The following is a 23,578-nucleotide window of genomic DNA, read 5'->3' on the forward strand; positions in this document are numbered from 1 at the left end:
CGGTTAAACTGGGGCACAGTTCTCAAGGGCCTTCGGGGCCTCAGAGAAAAACATAATGGAGTTTACTCTAAGTGGCAGTTGGGCATTTGGAGATTTGAGATACTGGGTGCTGAGGGGACGGGACTGTTGCTTCATGTACATGGTGCTGCAGCTGGAGGTCACTCTTGCCCTGTGCTGACGGCAATGCTTTTTTCACAAGCTTGAGATCACGATGGAAGGGATGCTCTCAGCAGTAAAAGCTGTGAGAGCCATACTTCTGCAAAAGAGCACTGAAAGAAGGTGGAGGGCACACAGCATCTTCTTTGTCATCCACTGCCTATATTTATATTAGGCATATTATCAAAATTTCCCTGTGACATATGATAAGCCTAATGTACAAAAATCAGAGACTGGGGTATCGTCTGAACTGTGCTTTGATCATAAAGGCCAAAAGTGGGAGTAGCTCTTACAGCAGGGGCAATGTTTCTCTTTGTTTCTGGAAATACGGCTGAATGTTCAACCAATTTATTTAATCAGAAGCAACTGAGAAAAACAACTAGCGCTATTTTCCTGGGCTAAACTGGCCACTCACAAACCAGGACTCATGGCGAGAGAAAAGGAGCAGAGAGCTGGCTCCAAGGGCGAGGCTCCTCTCCAGAGCACTTCCCTGCACGATAGAGAGGGGACAGGGACCGAGCAGAGCCGGGGACAGCGTTTTGGCAGTCACACGCTGTGCCAAAAGATGTCCCCACACACAAACACATCTGAACACAGCCAGCCTGAGCACTTCCCAGCTGCGCTGTGCTGGCTCACAGGTGCACTGATACTAAAACCACCATCAAAAGGCTGCCACTCCTTGCGGGAAAGTGTGGGTTCTTGCGTATAAATAGAAATGCGTAACATCATAGCTTTACAAAGAGAGCAAAGAGAAACTACTTTTTGATGGAAAATAGGAGTTTCAGAGAATTAGAGTTCATCTATGAGCTGCACTGGACCTCAGAACAAAGGGGAATTTGGCTTTTAAGGAAAAAGTAGTATTTTTAATATTGGATTTAAAAGCCTGTGAGAGATTTTTTTTTTTAAACAATTTATCACCTACTGGTCACTGGTTCAAAATACAAGTTTGATTTGTACGTTGATATTATTAAAATTGAATTTATCTGAATCCTGCTGGACTACATCTGGCACATGCAGCCGCTTTTGCAAAAAGAAAGCAAATCAGCTTCTAAATGGATTGCCCACACCAGAAGTATCAGAGCATATAGGAAGACAGGAGCAAACTTCCACTGATGTTAGAGCTAGTCAACCCTGAAAGGTCTAGAAGCTTCTTTTAGAAAAATTCAAATTGTTTTGTAAGTAGCACAGCTCATTTTCCTTCTTTTCACTCTGTTTCATTCCTCTCTGACTCTCACTAATTTTTATCACACCTTTTAAAAAGGTGAGATCTTTATTGGCTACCCTGTGCAGCATGCGATCCTCCGAGGTTCAGTCACATCCCCTATAAACAATTCTAAAATTCAGTGTATGAGGCGCCTGGACTCAGCCACTCCCATGGCTGAAGCGCGAAGCACACAGAGTATTAAGGTAAGGGGAGTGGGGAAGGCACTCGCACAGAGGCGGTGAAGTCCTGGAGCGTGCCCTTTACTCTAGAGGAGGAGAGTTAGGGGATAGATGAAGGAAGGTGGGAAGAAAGGAGGATATTGTGGGCAAAATACTGAGGAGTGAGAGCAAAATAAAACTACAGGGATAAAGGGAACCAGGAAGAAACACTGATAGCTTGTCTTGGCCTATTCGATGTTATGGACAAATTCTGCTCTTAAAGTTGCTGCAGAACCCCCCTGGTTCTGAAACAATGTTCAGGCTTGGTTTGGGCTAGACCAAGGCTCGACTGGAAGATTTATTAACTGCCTCTCACTCTTTCTAATCAGCCGAATCACACAAATGTGTTGATTTGGAAACAAAGACTCCGTATGTGTATTGGCTAAATCAGCAGTCGGGAGAGAAATGGCTCCTCACTGAACCTCAGAGCAGCAGGGGTGGGGGCAGCAGGGGAGGTGGCTTTGCTTCACATGGGCTTTCCCTCCGCTCCCACAGGCTGGAGCTACGGTGGTCTCGAATTGAAATGCAACAGACTGAATACGAAGTGTGCGAGAGCGTGGGAGTGGTGTCTCTGAAAATCACCAGGGCAGGACACGCTGCAGAGTCCGCCTTTATCGCAGTGAAGGTAAAGCTAAAAGCCAAGCTCCTAACTGGAAACAATAATAAGTAGTGGAGTCCGTTAGTTTCTTCCTCAGATTTAAAAGGTATTTCAGTAATCCGCAAAGAGGCCATGCAATTCAAACCAGACTGACCGGGACATTGTCCTTGCTAGTACAGACGGTTGAAAAATTTCTGACAAAACTTTCTGATTTTTAAGCAGAAACGCTGATCAACCACAACTGGAATGTTTTGGAGCAGTATTTCAGTTTTGGTGACCTTCAGTGACAGGCAGTTTCCCCTGCCACTGTGCTCAGAAGCTGGGTTTCTAGGATTTGCCACTTTAAAATCCAGGCTTTGGGCAACCTGGGGCCTTGGGACTTCTTATTTTCCTGCTCAGCCTGGAGGAGCCCAGGAGCTATGGGAGCTCAACTCCATAGTCGTGGCAGCCTCCCCCATTTCTCCCCCCACTGCCGTCAGCCTAGGAAATAGCCCAAAGAATCCCCTATATCTTCAGTAACAACCTCTGTCTTATGTCAGAAAAATTAGACTGAAAGCTGCAGGTTATAATTTTGTACAACAGGTTTTGTACAACCTGCCTTCACAAATTTTATCTTTCCTCCTAAAACGGAAATTCCAGGATTTTACCAGCTGCCCTTGTTGGAAAAATACTAAAAGTTTCCCTCACAGTTTCTGAGGATTATAGCCCTAATTGGAAACATAGTTTTGATTTTTCTTCCACTGAAGAAGTGGGATTTTTTTGCTATTGACTTCATCAGGGGCCATCCTACTCTATCCTTCATGGACTCCAGTGACTCTACTCCAGTTGTCACTCGGCTAAAAAGACCAGTGAAATTGACCCCAGCATCAAGAATGCGGTGTGAAAGCTGGTGTCCTCTGCCGGTCTCCTATCAAAATTCATGGAGTCACTGGAGTCCTCATACTTACATATGTACACGTTCATGCCTATCCCGACGAGTCTTTGGGGCTGACAGACAGCTCTGCATGCAGACGCTTCTTCCAAGACCTCACAGAGGACTAAATGGGCAAACATGGTCAGGCTGCTGCTGCTGCTCTTCCAGGATGCCATGATGTGCCTGTCCAGGAGCCAGGTATGGCTGGGTCCCCAGGCTCGGTGAACAGCAGTGTTACCTGATGCTGTCAAGTAGCATTTTGAGAGGGGACAAGGCAAAATTTTAAGATGAGCAAATTTTTTTGATTACGAGATTTAAACCATAAGCAAGGACAGAATGACAGTTGCACATCACAAGGTTTATTTTTTAGGCCTGTATCTTTTTTTTCAGCCTAAGCACATGTAAGGGTTGGCATGACTTTTTGAGACTCCCTGGAGAGGCACACAGTAGCTTCAGCGCACAGCAGAATGTAGCAGTTTGGTGAAATAGGCCACAGCATGGCATTTACTGTTTGATTTCTTCTCAGGTCAACGAAATATCTGCTATGCTGGGAAAGGACTTTACAGTGACTCCCTCCAAGCTTGTCCAGTTTGATCCAGGTATGAACCAGTGCACTGAGTAATTTTAAAATTAATTCACTGATTTTGAAAGTGTAAACTCTCATTTTGGAGAGTGAAACCTATTACGTATCTGTAGCTAGGGGAGCTGAATAGAATTAAAGACACTTGAGCTCATTTTCTGGAAGTGTAGTGGGCTTCCTTTGTGGATTAGTATCCTTATTACTTAAGGTGAGACGGCATACGGTCCCTTTACATCAGTTAAAATATCAAAAGTGCTGAAATGATGTCTCCTAATTTCCTCACAGCTAGGCTGGGGAGGACTCACCCTGAGCTGAGCTGTGAGATGCTTTAAAGATTTAAAGATTTGGCCAGGATGCTGGTCAAATTTAGGCAAAACTGAGTATAACTTAAGTTATGCAAAGTATCCAAGACCTGAAAGGTGCAAAAAAACCTGAAAATTGTCAGACCTCATCTCTGCTTGCACTGTAATCATAACAGCAGTCTGACCTTGACTGAGGCTGTAAATAGCAAGAAATGATAGTAACTGTATTATCAAAAGGAGCTTGGGTTTTTTGCTGGGGGAGAATCAATAGTAAAAATGAATACAAATGTGAAGATACTGAAAAAAGCTTCCTCTGTTCTGCACAATCTGCACAATGCTTTGAGTAGCTCTCTGGGTCTAGGGAAGAAACAGTCTAGGTCAGAGTTTCACAATTTAGCCCTCAGAAATTCAGCTTCACCTGAAAAACTTGGTTTTGCCCATATAAATAGATTATCTGGGAATGAAAACCCATTTGCTATCATAATCACTTCCTTTTCATATGCAAGTCTGAGTTTTTTCGGAACACATCCTGTTGGCATAGTGCAGGATTTATCTGAGTTAGAAAATGGGGTCTGCAAAGGCCTCCCAGGATGTTGCCTGCAATGCTAGCAGAGGTTATCCCAAGACTGCCAGCAGTAAAATTTTAATGGCAGAAAGTCACAGTGACTACAGAGGAGAAAATATATCATCTGTGAAAGGCTGAAATAAATGGCATGTAGTTGACAGTAAAAATTATTCTGAGTGCTTACCTGCATTTGAAAAACAAATATGGGGAATATAATAAGTCAGTTCCAGCCAAAGCCTGAGGATTTTTACTTTAGGACTTAAGCTTTTTATTTTGAAAAAAAAGCATTGCATGTTACAGAGATTATGTAGCACTGCTTCCCATGAACGTACTCATATATACCCCAGCTTTGCTTGGCTATCCCATAGGAAAACTTGTAGCTTTAAGTTCACTTAGAGTCACAAATCTGATTATTTTGGAAATGTGCCATCACAGCCCATCTTGAGAAAGGCAAATTTTATATAAAGGTGTAGAATGAGCAATTGCTGGTTATTAATTGCTGGTTAGAGGTGGATAAGGGAGGTCACCAAGCAGACAGCAGTAAAAAAAGACTGGGAGGAAAGGTGGAAATCTGCCCTAATTTCCAGTGTTTCTGGAACACACATGAAACCTCTGAAACAAATGAGCTACTCTCTGACAACCTTTATCTAGCATTAGAATTTTCTTTTTTTTATAGTTTTAAATTAGAAGATGGAAGAAAGATTTGAGAGATCAGTGTAAAAAATCTTTCACACCGTGCTGCCCAGGATTCCAGCTCTCTTTCCTCCAATGTACTATGCAGGCAAGATTACCAGCCTCTGGACTGAAATGGCTAGAGATTGTGGCAGAGATTTTTAGCACAAGGCTGTTCCCTAGAATTTTCCTTTTCTGCTGGTCCATGCAGATTCTCCAAGCATGGGACAGTTTGGAGTTACTGCTATTGTCTGAATATGGTAGTAAGCCACATGAAAATTAACTGTGAACGTGGACAGGAGAGATGCACACTGTTCCCCTTTTCTGGCCAGCTTCTCATTTAAGCCAGCTGAGGTCCCTCACACAGTCTTTTTTAGGTGGCTCTCTTCAAAAGTCTTTTGCTTAGGCTTAACCTTGGGGAAGGACCCTCCAAACTATTACATTCAAGGCATCAGTTTCTTAGTTCTAAATTCAAGATGTTTGATACGTATTAATTAGTAGTATTTATTAATTATTTAGTAAGGCTGATAGGGTGGTTTTAAAAACAAACCTCAACTATGCTAATGGACTGGACTGATTGGCACGTTAGACTGCAATCAATAAATTGGAACGGAAAGGAGCAGAAGAAGACCCTATCCAAGTTTATGGGTCTGTTTGTACTGACAACTTCTCTTGGCTGGAGGATTCATACTCGAAAGGAGCAAGGAAATAGAGGTTAAGCAAAGTGTCATAAGGATGTAGATATTTTTTGACAATGTTGCAAATGTATCTTTGATACTTATTTTGGATGTTAGTACTGGCTTTGTGGTACAGAAACAGTTCCCAAGATGTTTTGTTGACAGCAATATGTACATTGAGATCTGTTTCCGTCCTGCTGTCTCTGACTTTTCGTCAAGAAATTTTGTAGCCTTTCAGGTAAAAACCAGCCTAGCCCTTCATCCTGGAATCATCTTTTCCACCACGACACATTCCCATAATGCAAGCCTGAAGTTACCCAGTAAAGGCAAGCAACCAAGTAAAAATTCTGTAAACAAGTACAAAATCTGTCTAAAAGGTTGTACTTGAATCTAACAGTCTTTGATCCGTTTACGGGTATTTTACATAACTGCTCTCTCTCTGAAATTAAGCTTTCAAGATAAAAAGCATATGATACATTTTCTTTTGAAAATTGCAATGGAAGTCCTAAATCTATGTATTGTAGTGTCATTTCCCACATCTACAGCAGCTTTTTGTTACAGTGTGTGCACTTGAACTGAATCATCATTGCCCGGGAACAAATTCAAACTTAATGTTATTTGGGAGAACAGCAGGAGTGCAGTCAGTTGGTAGGAGCGCAATAGTATACACCAGCTACTCCATTCTAGCTGCAGACATGTTAATTAATATATTTCTTTGACACCGTGATTGACTGAAATAGCACTTAAAGAGTAATTAAAATGTTTATTTCTGTTAGGAATGTCAACCAAGATGTGGAATATAGCAATTACCTATGATGGATTAGAGGAAGATGATGAAGTCTTTGAAGTAGTTCTGAACTCCCCTGTGAATGCTGTTCTTGGCACCCGGACAAAAGCTGTAGTGAAAATTTTGGACTCAGAAGGAGGTATTCTCTTTTGATCTTCATCGTTAAGAAGGTGGGACAATCTTGACTGAGTACCTACTTATTTTCAACCACAAGTTGTTCCTATCACTCACCTTCAGATCAAAATGCTTAATTTCTTTTTAAGAAAAGAGGCTTGATAGTTGCAGACCCTTTACTCTCTCACACAACCATATTCACCATCTTAGGAAACACAGCATGGAGAAAGCAACAAGTACAAAATAAGAAGGGTACAATGAAAGAAACCACTTTTCATAACAACACGAGTTCAGTTCTCATTTATTAAAGTGGGAAAAAAATATTTTTAGATCCGTTAGAATTTTTTCTCCGTTATTGTATAACAGTTATCATACACCTCTGAAAAAGATTTATTTTTCTCTCAAAAAAAGAAACCTAACAACCAAACCCAGCTCTTAGAAATATATTTTCTAATGCTTAGCAAACACAGTCCACAACATTACAGCACACAGCAGTGATCATTACAGAGTTTAGGCTTTTATGTCTGCATTATTTATTGTGTTTTTCAGTGATCAAATGTGGTGTGCCTAAAATCACACCAATAAAGAAGTAACTGTAGAAAAATACAAATAACTAGCAAAGCAGCTGAGTCCTCTGAAAGCTGAAGAGTGTTTTTTCTTCTGGTGCTTAGTGAAATAGTATTTTAAATACCTATGTTGCAATGAATTAGGCTTCATTTTACAAAAATTCCTTTCAAAATTTCAGATCTGTTTTCTCTTTAACATTCGTAATGTAAATCAGGAGTTAATTGACACAATTAGTTTGTAGGAACAATAATGTCCTGGATTTCTGAAGAGAAAAGTGTCTGAGCATGATGGAAGTATCACCACATTAGTTAAAGATACCTTCTGTCCATGACCAAAAAAAGAGTCTATACACGAAAACAGATATTTTCAGCAGATGCTTGGTTGAAATTCTGATCTGCCAGTAGACAGATGCATTACGTATAAAAACATACATATACAGGCAGTAGTTGCAGTCATAGTCAACCCCACAAATGAGGATGACTGAACAAACAGCAAATCAACCACATCAAGTGAAAGAATCCTTCAACTTTTAATGACAAGCTGTTTATGTGCCCATGTCAACGTGACCAGTTATCTGCTCATGCAGTTAGAACTGACCATCTGCCATTTTTTATGCTTTCAGGTCAGTGCAGCTATTCCCATTCTCCTGGCCAAAGCAGGCACGACTTCTGGGGGAGAGGCACGCTGTTTCCAGTTTCCTCGGGCTCCTCATCACCTCCCAGGCCTGGCAACGCTCCCTTGGAAGGGATCCCACCACTTCCTTCCAAAGGGATGAGAGAGCATGGAGAGGACCCGCGGCAGGAACACAGCTTGGCGAATCAGTCAAAGACCAGGCTGAGAGTGACTGGAAATGGCAGAATAGTAAGACACTTCTGCAGTGCAGTGATGGACTGATTTGTGAATTCATTGGGATTTGATATCTTCATTTAGTTGTCATATTTTTGTAGTGATCCTACCTGACCATACAATAACCATAAACTACCTGAGTTTGCTTTGAGTCAGACCTGAGAGCTATTTAAAAATACTGGGGGGGGTAGGGGGGAAAGAAAAAAAAATCCTGATCTTGAAGATCCATATATGCAAGAGAGGAAGAAAAACAGATTTGGGGGAGGAAACATGCATCAAGCAACTTCAGCAATTATGCAGCTTCTAATCCTGTCTAAATTATGGGTCAGCTAGAAGAAAGAAGTCACTGGAGCCAGGCCAATGTATAGAAGCTGTGCATTTGCTCCTGAAGTTGTAAAGCTGAAAATACTGTTAGCTTAAACAGGGAACTGTTTTTTAAAACTTGCTCATTGCTTTTCCTGCTTAAGCTACATTGGTTTAATCAGGTGGTCTAGTGACGTTCCAGTACTGTGATCTTACAAGTTAACGGAATCTGTTTATAAACAGATTGTAATGCGTGATTTTTAATGGCTGTTTTCAGAAGTGATCAGTTTCCATTCTGAAAGAGAAAGAACTAAACTCAAGATATGTTCTGCATGGTTTGTAACCTAGATTTTGTAGTAAACCTTGCATAAAGTCTTTTTGTTTCTATAATGCATGAATATGCCCATCTCATTCTGCTATTCTACCTTTTTCAGGTTCATCCTTCATCTGTATTTAGAAATGGAACTGATCTGGTTTTCAAAGTAAGAGTATTATGAGTATTGCTCAGACATTTCTGTGATTTCTTTCTGATTCTGTTGCTTGCAGGCTTTATCACTGTTAATAATTCATTATGACCAATACTTTATTTTTCTGTGTATCTTTCTTTTTCTTTGGTGTCACTTCCCCTTGATTTGCAACAATTTGTATTATGATGCCCTTTTTTTTTTTTTTTGTGGAGTTTATTTAAGAGTTGCTTGTATGTGCTAACCCTCTCTTTTCCCTCTCATGTTCTGCTTGTGTGTGTGTGATACTGTAAAACGAAGTATCACAGGATGGTATCACTCAAAATAGAGGATGACACCTCATCAGCTAAAGCAAACAAGAAGGCTCAAGTGTCAGTAATTAACCAAGCACAACCACAGATAAATGTCGTCTCCTCTAGGAAGACAGAAATCCCACAAGCTGATAAGGCAGAACTGGCATCTGAACTAAGCTCAAGACATCAGGTATGAAACCTTTTGTTTCACAGGCATTTTCACCATCTGTTTTCAATCATGCTGTTTTCCAAAATGATTCAACACCTCTGAGATCTGCAGCCTAACCCTTCCCACTCCAAAGCTGAGTTTAACAGATAAATTAACTCAGCCCTTGAAGAGTTTTCATGTCATAAAGTTTTAAGTAAGTTTTAACAGTAAGACCTGTTTTATCTGTTTCATGTAGCTTGTTTGTTTTGTGTAATTATTTTCCTTCAAATGTTCAAATGATATTTCTCTTTCCAGGACTTTTATTCTTTTCCAAAGGCCTGTACACCAGATTTAAAGGGGCTCTTGCATTATGAAGAAAGCACTCAAAAGTTATTTCAGTGTGATGGGATAATATGGAAATTCTGGAATTCCCAAAGCAAGGTAAAAATGTCGCTATGAGTATGCATCTAAATCAGAGCATGGAAACTACGATGAGTAAGACTCTCAAGCAAAGGACCTTCCTGTAACAGCTATTGACTTGTACAGGGAATAAAAGGGTTGTCCAGAGTAAAGTTTGCTGTTACCAGAAAAAAAGATTCCCAGAGACATGATGAGGGCTTGATTGCTGGGGCTGCCTTTCCTCTCTGTCACCCACAGGTGCTTCTGGACGAACCACGCGAGCACTGATGTCTTGGTGCTTGGGGGGATGTGGGCATGAGACAGTCAGTGAATGAAGTCTGTGAGAGAATGAGTGGGAGTTAGTAAAATTAGCTCACTTAGGTATTCTGCAAACATACATCCCCTGCGGCACATAAGACGTCACGCTGAATTTTGTTGCACTGCATTCCCTACACGGACTGCAGGAGACAGAAAATAGTGTCCAAACTAATGTGGTCTCTTAAGAGGGTTTTTGGAACCGAAACCTCGTGTCACCTTTAAAGCTACTCATTATAAATTGTAGGCTCCTCTGGCAGGCATTTATTTCTTTACATCTTTTAAGCAATGCTGTAGCTTTATTGATACACACCAAAGTTCATGTTCAATTTAATTATGAGGAGGTTGTAAGCAGCACCTCCAGCCTTCAGTCTGAGTATTAGCGCACAGACCTAGATCACTGTAAGCAGGAGACGCTTTTGTCTTTTTCTCTTTTGTTTTAGGAGGTAAGCATGAAGAAATGTCCCTCTGGATGGAGTCATCATGAGGGCAGCTGCTACTTCCTGGTGGTGAATCACAAGGTCACCTGGAACACTGCTGCTCGGGCTTGCAGAGAACAGTAAGAGACTTCTCCAAGTGAATGTGTTTGCTGCGCACTGTTGGTGCGCACTGCTGGTGCCCCATGCTGCTCTCAAGGCTGAGTTCCTTCGAATAAGCACCACTTTGGTTGTGCTGCACAGCTCCCCGAAAAATAGAACAAGCCCTGGGATTCAGGTGCAGTGGAGGATAGAAATATTATTAGTCTCATAATGTTTCAGGTGGTGATGCTACCTTCTTCATAACATGAATTCCTGAAGCTGTCCATCTGCAGTGAGGATGCTTTCGTAATGGGAGAGTTAGTCTGGGAGAAGAGAAATAGAGCAAAGACTCAGTCTTTCATCCTCTCTGACCCACCACTTCCTTGGCTCTATCTTCACTTGATATAGCAACAGTACAATGTTGCCTGTGTGCCTCACCATATTCTTCTGAAGATGTAGCTCTTCAGATTCTGTAGCTACTTGAAAACTTTAATGTTCAATTTAATAGTAAATTTCTGACTTTTAAGGATAAATAAAAGCTTAATAATAATAATAATAATAATAGTTGTCCCAAAGTAGGCGACAAATAGAAAATCTGCCAGTCTTGCTCTTTGAAGGCCTGCTTTGTGATTTTTGTTTTAGGAGTGACAGCTTAGGACTGGAAGAAATGCTAGCCATGGTAACATGGAGTTTGTCCTGGGATCATGCATGTTCTGTACCTTGTGTTGAATTGTGAGCACCAGGTTGAAGACTAAGCTGAACAATAGGAGGGGCTTTAACAGACCTCTCCATTACTCCATGAAATGAAGATTGAAACAGGGAAGAGTTGGGAGATGAAAGAAACAGAATATATTCAATAAGTGGTTGAAGGACATGCAGAAAACATAAAACATGGACAAGCATGCATAACAAACCTTGATTCATTCCACTCAGTTATGCCAGATTATGTTGCCTTGGTAACATGCAAAAAGGAAGTTCTATTCGTTCTAATACCTCCCAGCTGATGGAAGTTACTCTTTCCTAAAATGTAAATGTTACCTGCTCTTGTGAGCTCACCAGAAAATTCACATTTTTAATGGGTTACTTAAAATTTCAGCTCCTGAAATGGTTTTCTATCACCTGCTTTTATTTTGTTACTTATCCAAACAAAGCTGTAAGTTGTGAATATTCTAATATTTTTTTTCTGAAGGCTTCAACATTCACTTGATCCCTTGGGAACATATGTCACTCTGCTGGGAGGTGTTCCCCGTTTCCTAAAAGAGCATGCTCCTGGTGACCTATATTATTTGTAGGCAGTACTTCTTGCTGAAGGCTATAGTGTGCAGTGTAAAAGTTAAACTGAATAACAGTAAATTAATGACAGTGTTAAACACCTACACAAAAAGTCAAGGCATATCACTGAATCCACAAGCAAATGAATCCTAGGGCAGTGATGATTCAATTAATGTCAGAGTACTACAGACTAAGGAAGCTTTATCCTGGTAAATGGAGTACTCCTGGCCCACATCTGGAACTGATTTACAAAAGTACAACCCCAGGCACACACTTAAAAGTGGTACAAGAAGATAACTTAATAAATTTTATTTTGTGCTTTTGCTCAGCCCCCGTCGGCAATCACCACCACATCCAATTGTGGTATTTCTGATATTAATACTTCTACTGTTGACATTTCCAACAAGCAAACAAAAGTAGCATGGAGGTCAATCCTCAGTTTTTTAATACATCAAACAAGCATCAGACATTAAATGAAAAGATTAGAATTGACTTTCAGTAAATCAGCCAATTTCACTGAAAAATAACAATCAATTTTATTACTACAAAAACGGCATTATACTAAACTTCTATTAAATTTTCTTGCTACACTTTTTCTACTATATATAACAGGAAAAAAAGGATAGGCATTTTAAAATTAAACATTAAAGTTGTTTCAGTAACAGTCTCCAACTAACCAACCCCCTAACCTCTTAGAGAAAACACTATTATCTCGAGATGATGGACTTGAGACCAAGCTGTTCCATCAAAGCAACGCTGTCAATTTATTGTGGAAGCAATTGCTGTCTGGACATAATGATATGTATATGGGCTTATGCAAACCTATTTGGGCTACTAATGATTTTTGACATACATTGCATCCATCTGTTGGAGGTGGCATACCAACCTTTTCTTCAGTTTCCATGTGCAGGGATAGAGGCAGACACAAAAATATACTTGTCTTAGAATCATTAAGGTTGGAAAAGACCTCTAAGATCATTGAGTCCAACCATCAACTCAACACCACCATGCCCACTACACCATGTCCCTAAGCACCTCATCTACACGTCTTTTAAATACTTCCAGGGATGGTGACTCCACCACTTCCCTGGGCAGCCTGTCCCAAGGCCTGACCACTCTTTCAGTAAAGAAATTTCTCCTAATGTCCAATCTAAACCTCCCTTGGTGCAACTTGAGGCCATTTCCTCTCGTCCTATCGCTAGTTACTTGGGAGAAGAGACCAACACCCACCTCGCTACAACCTCCTTTCAGGTAGTTGTAGAGCGCGATGAGGTCTCCCCTCAGCCTCCTCTTCTCCAGGCTAAACAACCCCAGTTCCCTCAGCCGCGCCTCATAAGACTTGTTCTCTAGACCCTTCACTTCTCTGGACACGCAAAGTCTTGATGCAAGTTGCTGTATGCCATGGTGATAGTGTGGGTGCAAAAAATCTTAGCTAATTGCTGTGAAAATCTTGCACCATTTCTAACCCTTCTCCAATACATTGGAGAGGAAGATCGTTTAAGAACTCATTTCTCTAGCTTTGTTTCATATGCATGAAGAGCCCCTTGGCAACATGAAGAGAAGCATCTGGGGGATATTACGGCTGAGTGATCCCACAGCAGCCTGATTTAACAGCAATTTTAGTGATTTATGTTACAGTTCTTGTTTATCCCGTAGGAACATGTCCTCCCAAGGGTCAGTGCAGCCAGGCTCACTTGCATGTGAGATGGTTTCACTGCTGCCACTGAAGGGACTCTCCACTGGATAGACAGAACCCACAGCTGTGTCTTTTACTCTGTTAGTCAGATCATACCTTCATCTTCTTAAAGTTGAACATTTAATTAGAGCCTAAATATGGTCAGATTTCAGATCCTTTACTGCCAGCTTTGTAAGGCAGGGGCTGTTATTTTGTTCAGTGTTTGTATATTAGTAGCATGTGGCCTCAGTCTTTGGGAATCACAGTCAGACCCACATTTAAAATAATAGGTTAGATCCTTCATGATGGCTCAGCGTTACCTAGTGCAAAGCAGGATGGACCCTGCTGCCCTTCTCTCCTAATGCTGTGCTGGTTCTGTAAGTGACTGTTTAACTTACATTATTGCTAGTGACTCCAGCACAAGGATTCAGGTACCTAGAGTAATTTTAAAGGCCCAGAGTATCTTCTCTGGCTTTCAACGGTGACTCTGGAAGTGCAGGGCTCCTGCAAGATCTGCATCATGTCTGCCAGCCTCATCTGAATGTTTTGAATACCATGAGGCATCGTAAGCAACACCAGACACCTCTTTCAGGGCACCAGGATTACTCCCTGGGTGATCAAATGAAAGCCTGAGATAAGCAGAACCTCTCAGTCAGTCCCCGCCTTCGCTGTCAGTATAGGACATGGATTTACTACAGCAGTTCAAATTAAACGTCCTCCTGTGCTGTGGAGACCTTCACAGCTAGTCAAGTGTGCTTTTGCTGAAGTTAAATTTATCAGAATGGTACAAAGCTCCTTTAAATGTATTGGATAATTTAATGTAAAATCAGCAAAGTCTTTGTGCTAAGTGTTTTGCATATAATACTTCAAGGTCAACGGCTACCCAAAATATTTCCTTAGTTTGGGCAACTGCTCTAAGATGACGGATGCTCTTGACTTCATAGCAAAAAATTTTAAAGCACACAGGAATCATTTCAAATGGACTTATTTAGCACAGAAACCAGTGATGTGTGGGTTCCCCCCCCCCCCCCCCCCCAAGGCATTATGACTCCTTCTCTAGAGGCATTTAAATTAGAAAGTGTTAGATTTACATAACTCCATAAATAACATTATCTTGTCATTTCCTGTGTCTGGCGCTCTGCCTAGAGGTACAGTTAGTAATATTATTGTAAGTGGTATGTTCCTTCAGGACTGTTCTCATTTCCCTACAATACATCAAAAGCCCTGACTTAGATGTAACAACAAGAATGGTTATTCTCTCTTCAGTCATGTGTGTTTCTCAGGTTCTATTTAGAAAGCACTCCTATGGAGAAAAGATTAGATAATGTTATAATTATTGCAGTGCTTTCCTTTCAGTGCTGAAGTCTCTCCCTGGTACTTGGATTGAAGTAAAAGTCTGAAACTGTTATTGTTCAGACCACCCTCGTATGTCATAAATGATATAGCCGTTACTGATACACATTGATGCTTTTTGTTTTCACATTTTCTAAAACAATTGGAACAACAGGAGTAAGCTATGCTTACGCAAAGTAAATTACTTAGTTCCAGGGCTTTGATTGTCCTTAAGCTGAAGCCAGATAAAATGCCCTATTTCTGTTCTTGCTCAGCTAGTAGTGATAGCACAGAGACTGCTGCCCAAATCTCTTCTTAGCCCCAGGTTTGGTCACTGGCCAAGTACAGTCACTGTGAGGGGGAATGGCATCCTGCCGCTGAATTGGTTACCTGGGAGGACACCCTGAATTAACTGAGCCTGCTTTCCTGGACCTTTTGTCTGAGGAAGAAGATGGAGGAGAAAACTTTCCAAGAGCTTTGCTCCTGGTTCGGTGTAGATTCAGTGCCTGGTAGATGGGCCCAGAGGTGTGGAAGCATGTCACCCTGGGGACATACAGGCACCAACGCCATGCACGGAACTTTACTGTGATGAGAAGCACAGTCAAAGCCTCTGCTGGGAGCTTCGCTGGGTGAAGCCTGTACCGTAAGCGGGTGCACAACCCTGACCCCTACCACAGAGTTGCTAACCACTTCGTGCTGGGACAGTCTGCCATCTGTAAAGTTATGATCAATGTTTCTGAGGCCATCCTGCCATACCTCTACCTGAGGAGAGTGTACACAGATGTCAGCAAGATCCTTTACACTTTGTTCTCTGGCACTTAGGAGGCCCTTGATGGGGCCTAACGTTATTGTGTGGGGCTTGGTCTAGGGCAGCCATGATTACACAGACTGTGAGAGTTAACACTCGGCTGCCCTGCAGGCCTTGGCAGACCCGCCGTGCAAAGCGGAGCAGAGGGTGAATCCCCTGCTGCTTTGGTTGATGGCAGGGATAACGGAGGAGGCCTTTGCAGCAGGAGCATCCCATCAGCGTTACAATGAATTTGTTCCATACCATGTCCCTGTATGCCCAGATAAAGGAATGCTCCAGATTTTGTGCATCAGGGACTATGCAGAATATTGTGGGCTACTACTTTGAATTCCTCCTGATGTAAAATTTGCCTGCTCCCCTATCTTGCGTGGCATTATGATATGGCTTCCACGGGATCAGTACAGAAGAGATACAAGGCAGCAAACAGGAACGGAGCTCCAGGCATGGGTCTCTAGCTGGGCAGCAGGCTTCGTGATGAGCTGGCACCCCAAGATCTGTTCATGGTCTCCGTAATGGATTCAAGTCTGCCATGCCACCCTTGAGGTCTGGTGGTTGTTCCAGCTCTTAAAGAAGGCAGTCTTTACCTCCTTTGGAGCAACACTGATCTTGTGTCTCTGTTATCTGGCAACAGTCATGAAATTAGCAAAATCGACATAATGCCATTAACTTACTCTGCTTGCTAGAAAAGTTTCTGGCTCTCTTAAAACATGTTTTGATGAGCAGTGTTGTTTGCTTGGGCCCTATCAAGCATCACCCAGGATGACCTGGGAGGCAGAAGGGGTTGGCATCACTGTTAGTCTGAGTGGCAGTCAGAAATATGGGATGACAGAAATGACAGAGGCTCAGCATCAGAGGGAAGGCAACAGCAGGTGTGACAGGTAAAACGGTGACATGATATCAAGGCGGGCAAAAAGATGGATAAATAAGAAAGTGGAGCCACTGATGGCTGATAGTTCCTGGCAAATATGAAGGATGCTATTTGTCTCTTAATGCTTCAGGATTTAGCCCGATCTCTAAATGGCTTAAGAGCAGCCTGCTGGTGCTTGCATGCTTAGTACTAGTTGGAAGACTTCACAGCGGCAAGGCCATTCAGTGGCTAGGGTTTGCAATTCCTCCTTTGGGGTTGGCATACTTTAAGTACAAACACAGAGGAGAGTTTATGCATTGGCTTCATTCTGAAATAGTCTGGCTAATACATCCTACAACTGCTCTCTGATCTGAACTAAATGCATAGTCGTTGCAGACAACCCAACATCACCTCTCAGAACCACGCTACCACTCTAAGCTGGACCCCTAAATTACACGCACTTAGTTCTGTTTTGAAACATGGCCAAGATGTTAACTGTGTTATTCAAAGCTTTAGTTTTGTCAGAATGCGATTTTAAAAAGATATACACTGCTACCAAATCGGTGAAGCTGTATCTTTCAGTGGCTTGGATTTTAGTGTGGGCAGATTATTATTTTAAAGAAAGGAATGTAGCAATGATTGTGTCAATGGTTTAAAACACAGTTTGTGAGTATGAGGTACACACTTCCTGTATACACTTCTTTCAGTTGCCCAGCTTATTTAATTTTTCTGTTAGAAAAATCAGATTAGGACTTTGGTTCCTTTCCAAGTAATCCAGAATTTTAAGACTTTATCTTCATGTAATTATTGTTTCATGCCAGTAAATAGTGGTTTTCCTGTGAAACATTAGTTATATGCTTTATACTAGAATCAGTGCCCCTTGTTGGTAAGTCGATGGGAGATGTCTGTCACTCTGTGGAATGCTAATTACTCTCTCGTCTCTCCTTGAGCCTAGATACCTGGGGAGTCTAGCAAGTGTGGCTAATGAACAACACATGCAGTGGCTGTGGGACTTCAGTGGGAGGAAGCCCTTTTGGATAGGCAAGTATATCAGCTGCCTGTCCCCTCCCGAGTTTTCAAATGTTGCATTGTCCTCAACTTTCAGCTGCTTTTCTTATTTCAGAGCAAGGCATTAAACTGAAAGCCATAATTTACCTGGCTAATTTTATAAGTCTTTATCAAAAAGAAGAGTTTATCATGTTGCCTATTGCTGGGTTGTTTTTGCCTTGAAACCTTTCCCATTTTAATACTAACTGGGAAAATAAGTTCTGGCAGCGCTCCTACACTTTTGTTTATCTCACCTTTCTTTTGACTGTTTATTTATCTCTAATTTATCTTTTTTTAAACTGTAAATAATTATTTATGTTACTGATAATTTAATGGTGTCATCTTGTATCAGAAATCTTGTGAATTAATCAGATCATCAGCTAAAAAAGATTTCATCACATCATTTTAGATTTAGCTGTCTATTTCTTATTATGCCCCTTTCATTTAATGAGAAATGGAAAGAACTCAGATGAGCATTCTCTGTACCTCCTGATCCCTTTCTGTGAACGACTGCCTTAGCTCATGGACAAGTGCTATTGCTTTCTTCTAACCTGTCGTGTTTCTGCTATACTGTCCACATTTTAGGTTCTTTTTTCCAATTGTGAACTACATTCAGGTCTTAGTAATTTTCTGAAATGGATTTACCAGCTATACTAAATTAACTTTAAAAACTACAATTAGTTTGGGATCATGTTTAACGGTATCATGATTCTGTTAACCTGAGAGAAATAAACTCCTCTGATAAGAGTAAAGACTACAAGACCATTTTGTCAATTTTCTAATCTTGGTCTCTTCTAGTGAAGAAGACAGGTCATGTCTGAAAATATGCCACCCATGTTGATCTTAGCAAACTCAGAGGCTAAGTGAAAAGATGTGTTTTAGTTTGTATTAATTAACACAACCTAATTTTACAACTGTTAATTTCAACAGTGTAAACAAGGTCTCCAAAGATCTGCAGGATTTTATTTTCAGAAGGAATCTGAAGGCATCTGAGGCTACCCAGACTTGAATACAACATTCTGCTTGGCATCTGAAGTATCAAAAGAGAAACCTGGGAGGTGATAGACATGCAATAGATGGAAAGAGAGAAAACATTTTAGATAGGCAATAATGAGGAAAAGTATATTTTCCCTTATTCAGATGGCACTAATTGCCTTATGAAATATTAAATTGTATTTTACTTGTATTCTTCCAGATGGGTTTTTTCTCTCAGCGCAATATTGTATGCATTTTTTAACAAAGGGATAGAACAACATGCTTCTGTTGGCATCAGGCTCCAGAGACGACAAACATTACTGATTTGGTCTCACCAATTTCACACAGGCTTGAATGACCAAGTCAATCCTGGACATTGGGAGTGGAATGGAGGAGAACCTGTAACCTACATAAACTGGAGAAGAGGCTCCTACCACTTTTCGAAGAGAGGAAGAAATTGTGTATTGGTGCAGAAGCGAGGAAAATGGCAAGCAACTGACTGCAGGAAGGTCAAACGGAACAGCTATGTATGTTCAAGAAAGTTGTAAAGAATAGAGGATCCTTGTGAAAGCATGTGGACATTCATGTTGTTTCAGTTTTATTTATCTGCAGACATGTGAGGGTATGCAGTTACAAAACTGTCCTAATTATCAGCAAGGTTTATTTTATATGCTGCCAGAGGTGCAGATGCATTGGACTCTAAGCAAGGAATAGAGGTCTGTTGCAAAGATTAAGTCCAGGTTAAGGTTGTGAACTCTCCCCAAAGACTGGGACTGTCTGAGTGAGTGATCTGTCACTCACCCATACGTATTTTTACACCAAAGAGCTAGGCCTGAAGGCTTTCATCACATTTCTGTGAAAAAATACCTTTTTTTTTAAAAAAAAGAAAGTAGCACATCAGTTGATTTGCTTCGCTCTTAAGGAGGGGTTGTGAATTGGCTGTTGCTTTAATTCATTTGCAATAAAACCTGCAGTTTTACCCTGCAGTCACAAAAAGAGGAAGAATGCTTGGGGTGGAAATGAGGGCAGAATCTGCTGGCTAAAACCAGGTCCTCTTGGGTGATGAGGGGAGGGACATCGGGTCAGGAGAATGGGGCTTCTTTGCCGGATGCCCTAGTACAATGTCTTACAAAAATACCAATGGTGGGATTTAGTGACAGAGTACCAACAGGACCAAAGCCTTGTATTTCTTCTTCTACCTCCCAAGACCAGCTTCAGATGCTAGTGGATCTGCTCACACAGAGCTGCATTTTGTTTCATATTCCTAACCAAAATTTTTCAATATCTTTTGGAGTTGCAGGACAGTGCTGTAATTCTCAGTGTAATTAAATAACGGGACCTCTGTAAATCTAATGCTATATCAAAGGATGATTTACACACAAAAAAATAATACTGAAGCTTAATCCTAGAATATTATCTTGGGATATTCAGTGATACATGAACATCAATAGGATTTATATGTCTGTATAAACCAAGGTAATCGTGAGACATATTTTGTACTAAAGCAGCTATGGCTTTTGAAAATATTAGTCTAAGTCCTTATTAGGGATTTGAGTTTTTTAAAAATAATAATAAAAAATCCAGATTTAGTTCTGGGAAAAGCTTAAAAATCAGCGTTTAATAGGAAAAAAACAGCTGCCCATAACTTAATTTTAACTTATTTTAAATATATGCAGTTGCAGTGTTACCATTTCGTAACATCATAGCAAATTTATATTTGACCTGTCAAAAATCTTGCTTTAGGACCTTGTTACTGCCAGCCTTAAAATTAAAAAAAGAAACAAGTCATAAGCTTCCTAAAAAAAAATTAAAGGTCCTCTCAAACCTTCCCTCTGCCCACGATGAGTGTGTGACAGTTGGTGTGGCACTGAGGAGGGTGAATTTGCCCTGCACCTTACGAACTCTCATCCCTCCCATCTGCCTGCCTGCTGCCAGCAGTTGATTCTCCCCTTGTCCCCTATCAGCTTGTCTATTCGGCCAGCCTCTGGACCAACTGCATCTGTACACTGTGCACTGTGCAAAATCACCTTCTGGCAAAATTTCTCAGTGCTGTGAGGCACAGATGCAGCAGAATCGCCTCTCCTCTCTGGGCTGAGGGATGCTGTTCCAGGGATTATTTATCCCTCCTCCTTGCCTTTGGCATGCGTGGGTTATTTATCCTTCCTCCTTGCCTGTGACATCTTAAATGAATACGCATGTGAGTAGCTGGACAGTCTTTAAATATCGGAGAGAACCTTTCTGAAAGGACTGTTGCAGTTACGCATGAGTGCATTGCAAAGTTGGAGGAAAAATACTGTGGACAGAATCTCATCCCCCTTGTTGTTGGTATCAACAGATGCAGACAAAAATATCTCCAGGATTTCTTTTTTTTGTCATGGTAATCTTTATGCCAAGCTTCTAGACACTTTTGCTAGACACTAACTCTTTTTCTTAAAGAGTTTTCTACATCAACATAGATAGGCTAATTGTTTCGAGAATTCCCCAAACCAAGTACCTCTGAGTACCCATCTAGACCTGTTTTTACTTCTGATAGTTTTCACTGCAAGAAAAAAAATAGGATCTGAAAAAGCACTCTTGGGATCTCCTGCTGTTGTGTTCTGGAATTGCAGGGAAAATTGACTAAGAGCTTGGTTAGACATAAACATGAACTTTTATTTCTTTAGAGCCGCCTTCTTCTAAAAACTGCTGAGTTTATTGGTGCTACCTTCATAAAACCTGTCGAGATTATTTAGATACCTCTCCTGATTATTTAATAAATGAATGACATCAACAGAGAAGGTGCTTGTTACTTGATCAGTAACTGATAAATGACTCATGCCTAGTCTGAGACAACAGTGATCTCAGAGGTTTGCTTTTCTAAGAAGAGGAGAGAATTTCCCTTTTCTGTATTTCATTTGAACTACTTTAAAGTGATTGAAGAGTATGAAGATTTCAGTACACAACAGCCTGTTAGTTGTGCAAACTGTATGTGTTTACTGGTTTCATTAGATCTAATACAATACACTAATGAAGCTAAAATTCTTATATTGCTGTGTAAGGATATTTCTGCCCTGAAAGGCTGCTGAATTGTTTTTCAATACAATGAACTGTTCCAAACTTTCATTCATAAATTTTAATTTGTCCTAAAAATGAAGTATTTTTTCACAGATTTTTACAGCTTTTGTTAAAATACTGGAGTTCAAAGAATACGACATACTCAAGTCAGGGAAAGCACAAATAAATCACTTTTTCTGTTGCCATAGGAAGTTGCTGTCTCTAAGAGGTTTAGTAAAGACAGGGCCTAAAATCCTGAGAAGTCATTGGGAATTTTTCAAGTTTTCAATACTTTTGAATTAGACTCTGAGTAAACTCAGGGGAAAATCAGTATTCAGAGGATCAGCATCAGCAGTGGAATTTTAAGAGGCTGAAAGTAAGAACAAGGTTCTTACCACCAATTCTGGTGTTCACCTATGGATGCCACGCTTTCTGGATAAACAGAGAATTTATTTCACCAGAATTATACATATGCCTTTTAAGAGCAACAGAACCAAGAGCTCAGTGAAAAGAACCCACCAGTTAGCCTAGATTTCTATAAAGGGATGGGCAAGGTCAGCTCTTTGTGTACCTGTCGCTTTTAACCACCTTCTCTCCCTGTCAAGTATCTATCCTTTAAATCTGTTGACCAATTTCAAACAAATTTGACAGAGAAGTAGTTGACTCAAAGACAATGGTTATGAAAAAAATTGATAGGCAACTATCAGGAGCACTTCTTCCAAACCAAAATATTCTAAAACATTTGTGTTGTTATTAACTTCACGGAGATCAAGTTTTTAATCTGACAAAAATCAGAAAAGATCTCTTTGCTAAACACTGAAACTTTCTGAATGCCTTCAAGTCTTTATTCTCATTCTAAAATTATAAGAATAGCTTTGAGAGAATTATATATATAATTCAGCGAATACTGTGATTCTACATTATTTACATCACAAGACTGGTGCTATTGTAATCCTTGTATTCAGAACACTATATATATTGTTATGTTTAACTTTGTAATGTGTGTTAATAGAAAACTAAAACATATTTTGGTGAACACATATTTCTTCAGTTTCATAATCTCGCAAAAGCTTTTTTCTAGTGATAAAAACCATAGTAGTGGGCATAGTAAAAATGTACCTATAGTTAAGCATAATATACCTACTATTTACTCTATTCAGTTTCCGAATTCTGTTTCTTCTTCTGCATGAGCCTACTCCTTGAATTAATACTATAAGGACATTTGTATCTTGAGCAAACTATTTTTAAAAGAGAAAATGCTGTTTATTTTTAGAAGTAAATTTAAGAAAAGTTACAGGTCTGCAAACAGATATACAAGAGGAAGAATGAATTCAAGAAAGACTGTCAGTCCATAAAATTGAATTTTAATATGATTCTTGTTTTAAAGGAGAATGTGAAAAAAAAGTCACTGCCCCTCAGTAACCTCAGTCATCTTCATGGAAGAGATGCAGATGTCGGTTCTCCTCTCTTATTACCCTTTAAGAAGCTATGCTGCTTGTAATATGGAGAACTCTGCTACTCTAATTCCATTGCTTAACTACTGTCCTCTACATCAGTACACAAGCAGTATAAGGTTAGAAGACAAGAACACAATAGGGTTTGGCTTTTTATTTTTGTAGTGTTGAGATAATGTATTTTTTTTCAGTCAGAGTCCTAATGAATAGGTATCTGGTATCTGAAGTACTGGATATAAGTACAGTAATCAAAAGAATATAATTTTATTAATACAGATGAAATTTTCAGGTAAGTCTCAACATATTTCTACTTTAATAAAAGAAACCTTATCTGTATCTTCTTCCTTGGATTACGCTACAAACATTCTCTTGGTGTTGTCAAACTCTTCAGTGAATCACCAAGTTTCTCAAGTTCTTCACAGCAATCTAAGAAAGATGTGTCTTCTTGAAGACTGACACGTCTCTTTGCCCAGACTCCTTCTCCCCTGGCTCACTG

The 23,578-nt window shown here is 40.4% G+C and overlaps 1 protein-coding gene across 2 annotated transcripts in view; it reads left to right on the forward strand.

The window, feature by feature from the left end:
* Positions 1-19,549, forward strand: part of FREM1 (FRAS1 related extracellular matrix 1) — a 61,444-nt gene extending 41,895 nt beyond the window's left edge. Inside the window, exons 27-36 of one of the 2 annotated variants that reach the window (XM_075138291.1) lie at positions 2,074-2,203; positions 3,616-3,688; positions 6,662-6,811; positions 7,976-8,214; positions 8,937-8,984; positions 9,267-9,449; positions 9,723-9,848; positions 10,565-10,680; positions 17,529-17,614; positions 18,944-19,549. In XM_075138291.1, coding sequence (XP_074994392.1) covers positions 2,074-2,203; positions 3,616-3,688; positions 6,662-6,811; positions 7,976-8,214; positions 8,937-8,984; positions 9,267-9,449; positions 9,723-9,848; positions 10,565-10,680; positions 17,529-17,614; positions 18,944-19,143 — 1,351 coding nt within the window. In that variant the 3' untranslated portion in view covers positions 19,144-19,549. The remainder of the gene's footprint in view (positions 1-2,073; positions 2,204-3,615; positions 3,689-6,661; positions 6,812-7,975; positions 8,215-8,936; positions 8,985-9,266; positions 9,450-9,722; positions 9,849-10,564; positions 10,681-17,528; positions 17,615-18,943) is intronic. The other variant, XM_075138292.1, reaches the window with a different exon arrangement.
* The last annotated feature ends 4,029 nt before the right edge of the window (positions 19,550-23,578 follow it).

The sequence above is a fragment of the Calonectris borealis genome, chromosome Z, assembly GCF_964195595.1.
Source record: "Calonectris borealis chromosome Z, bCalBor7.hap1.2, whole genome shotgun sequence".
Taxonomy (NCBI): domain Eukaryota; kingdom Metazoa; phylum Chordata; class Aves; order Procellariiformes; family Procellariidae; genus Calonectris; species Calonectris borealis.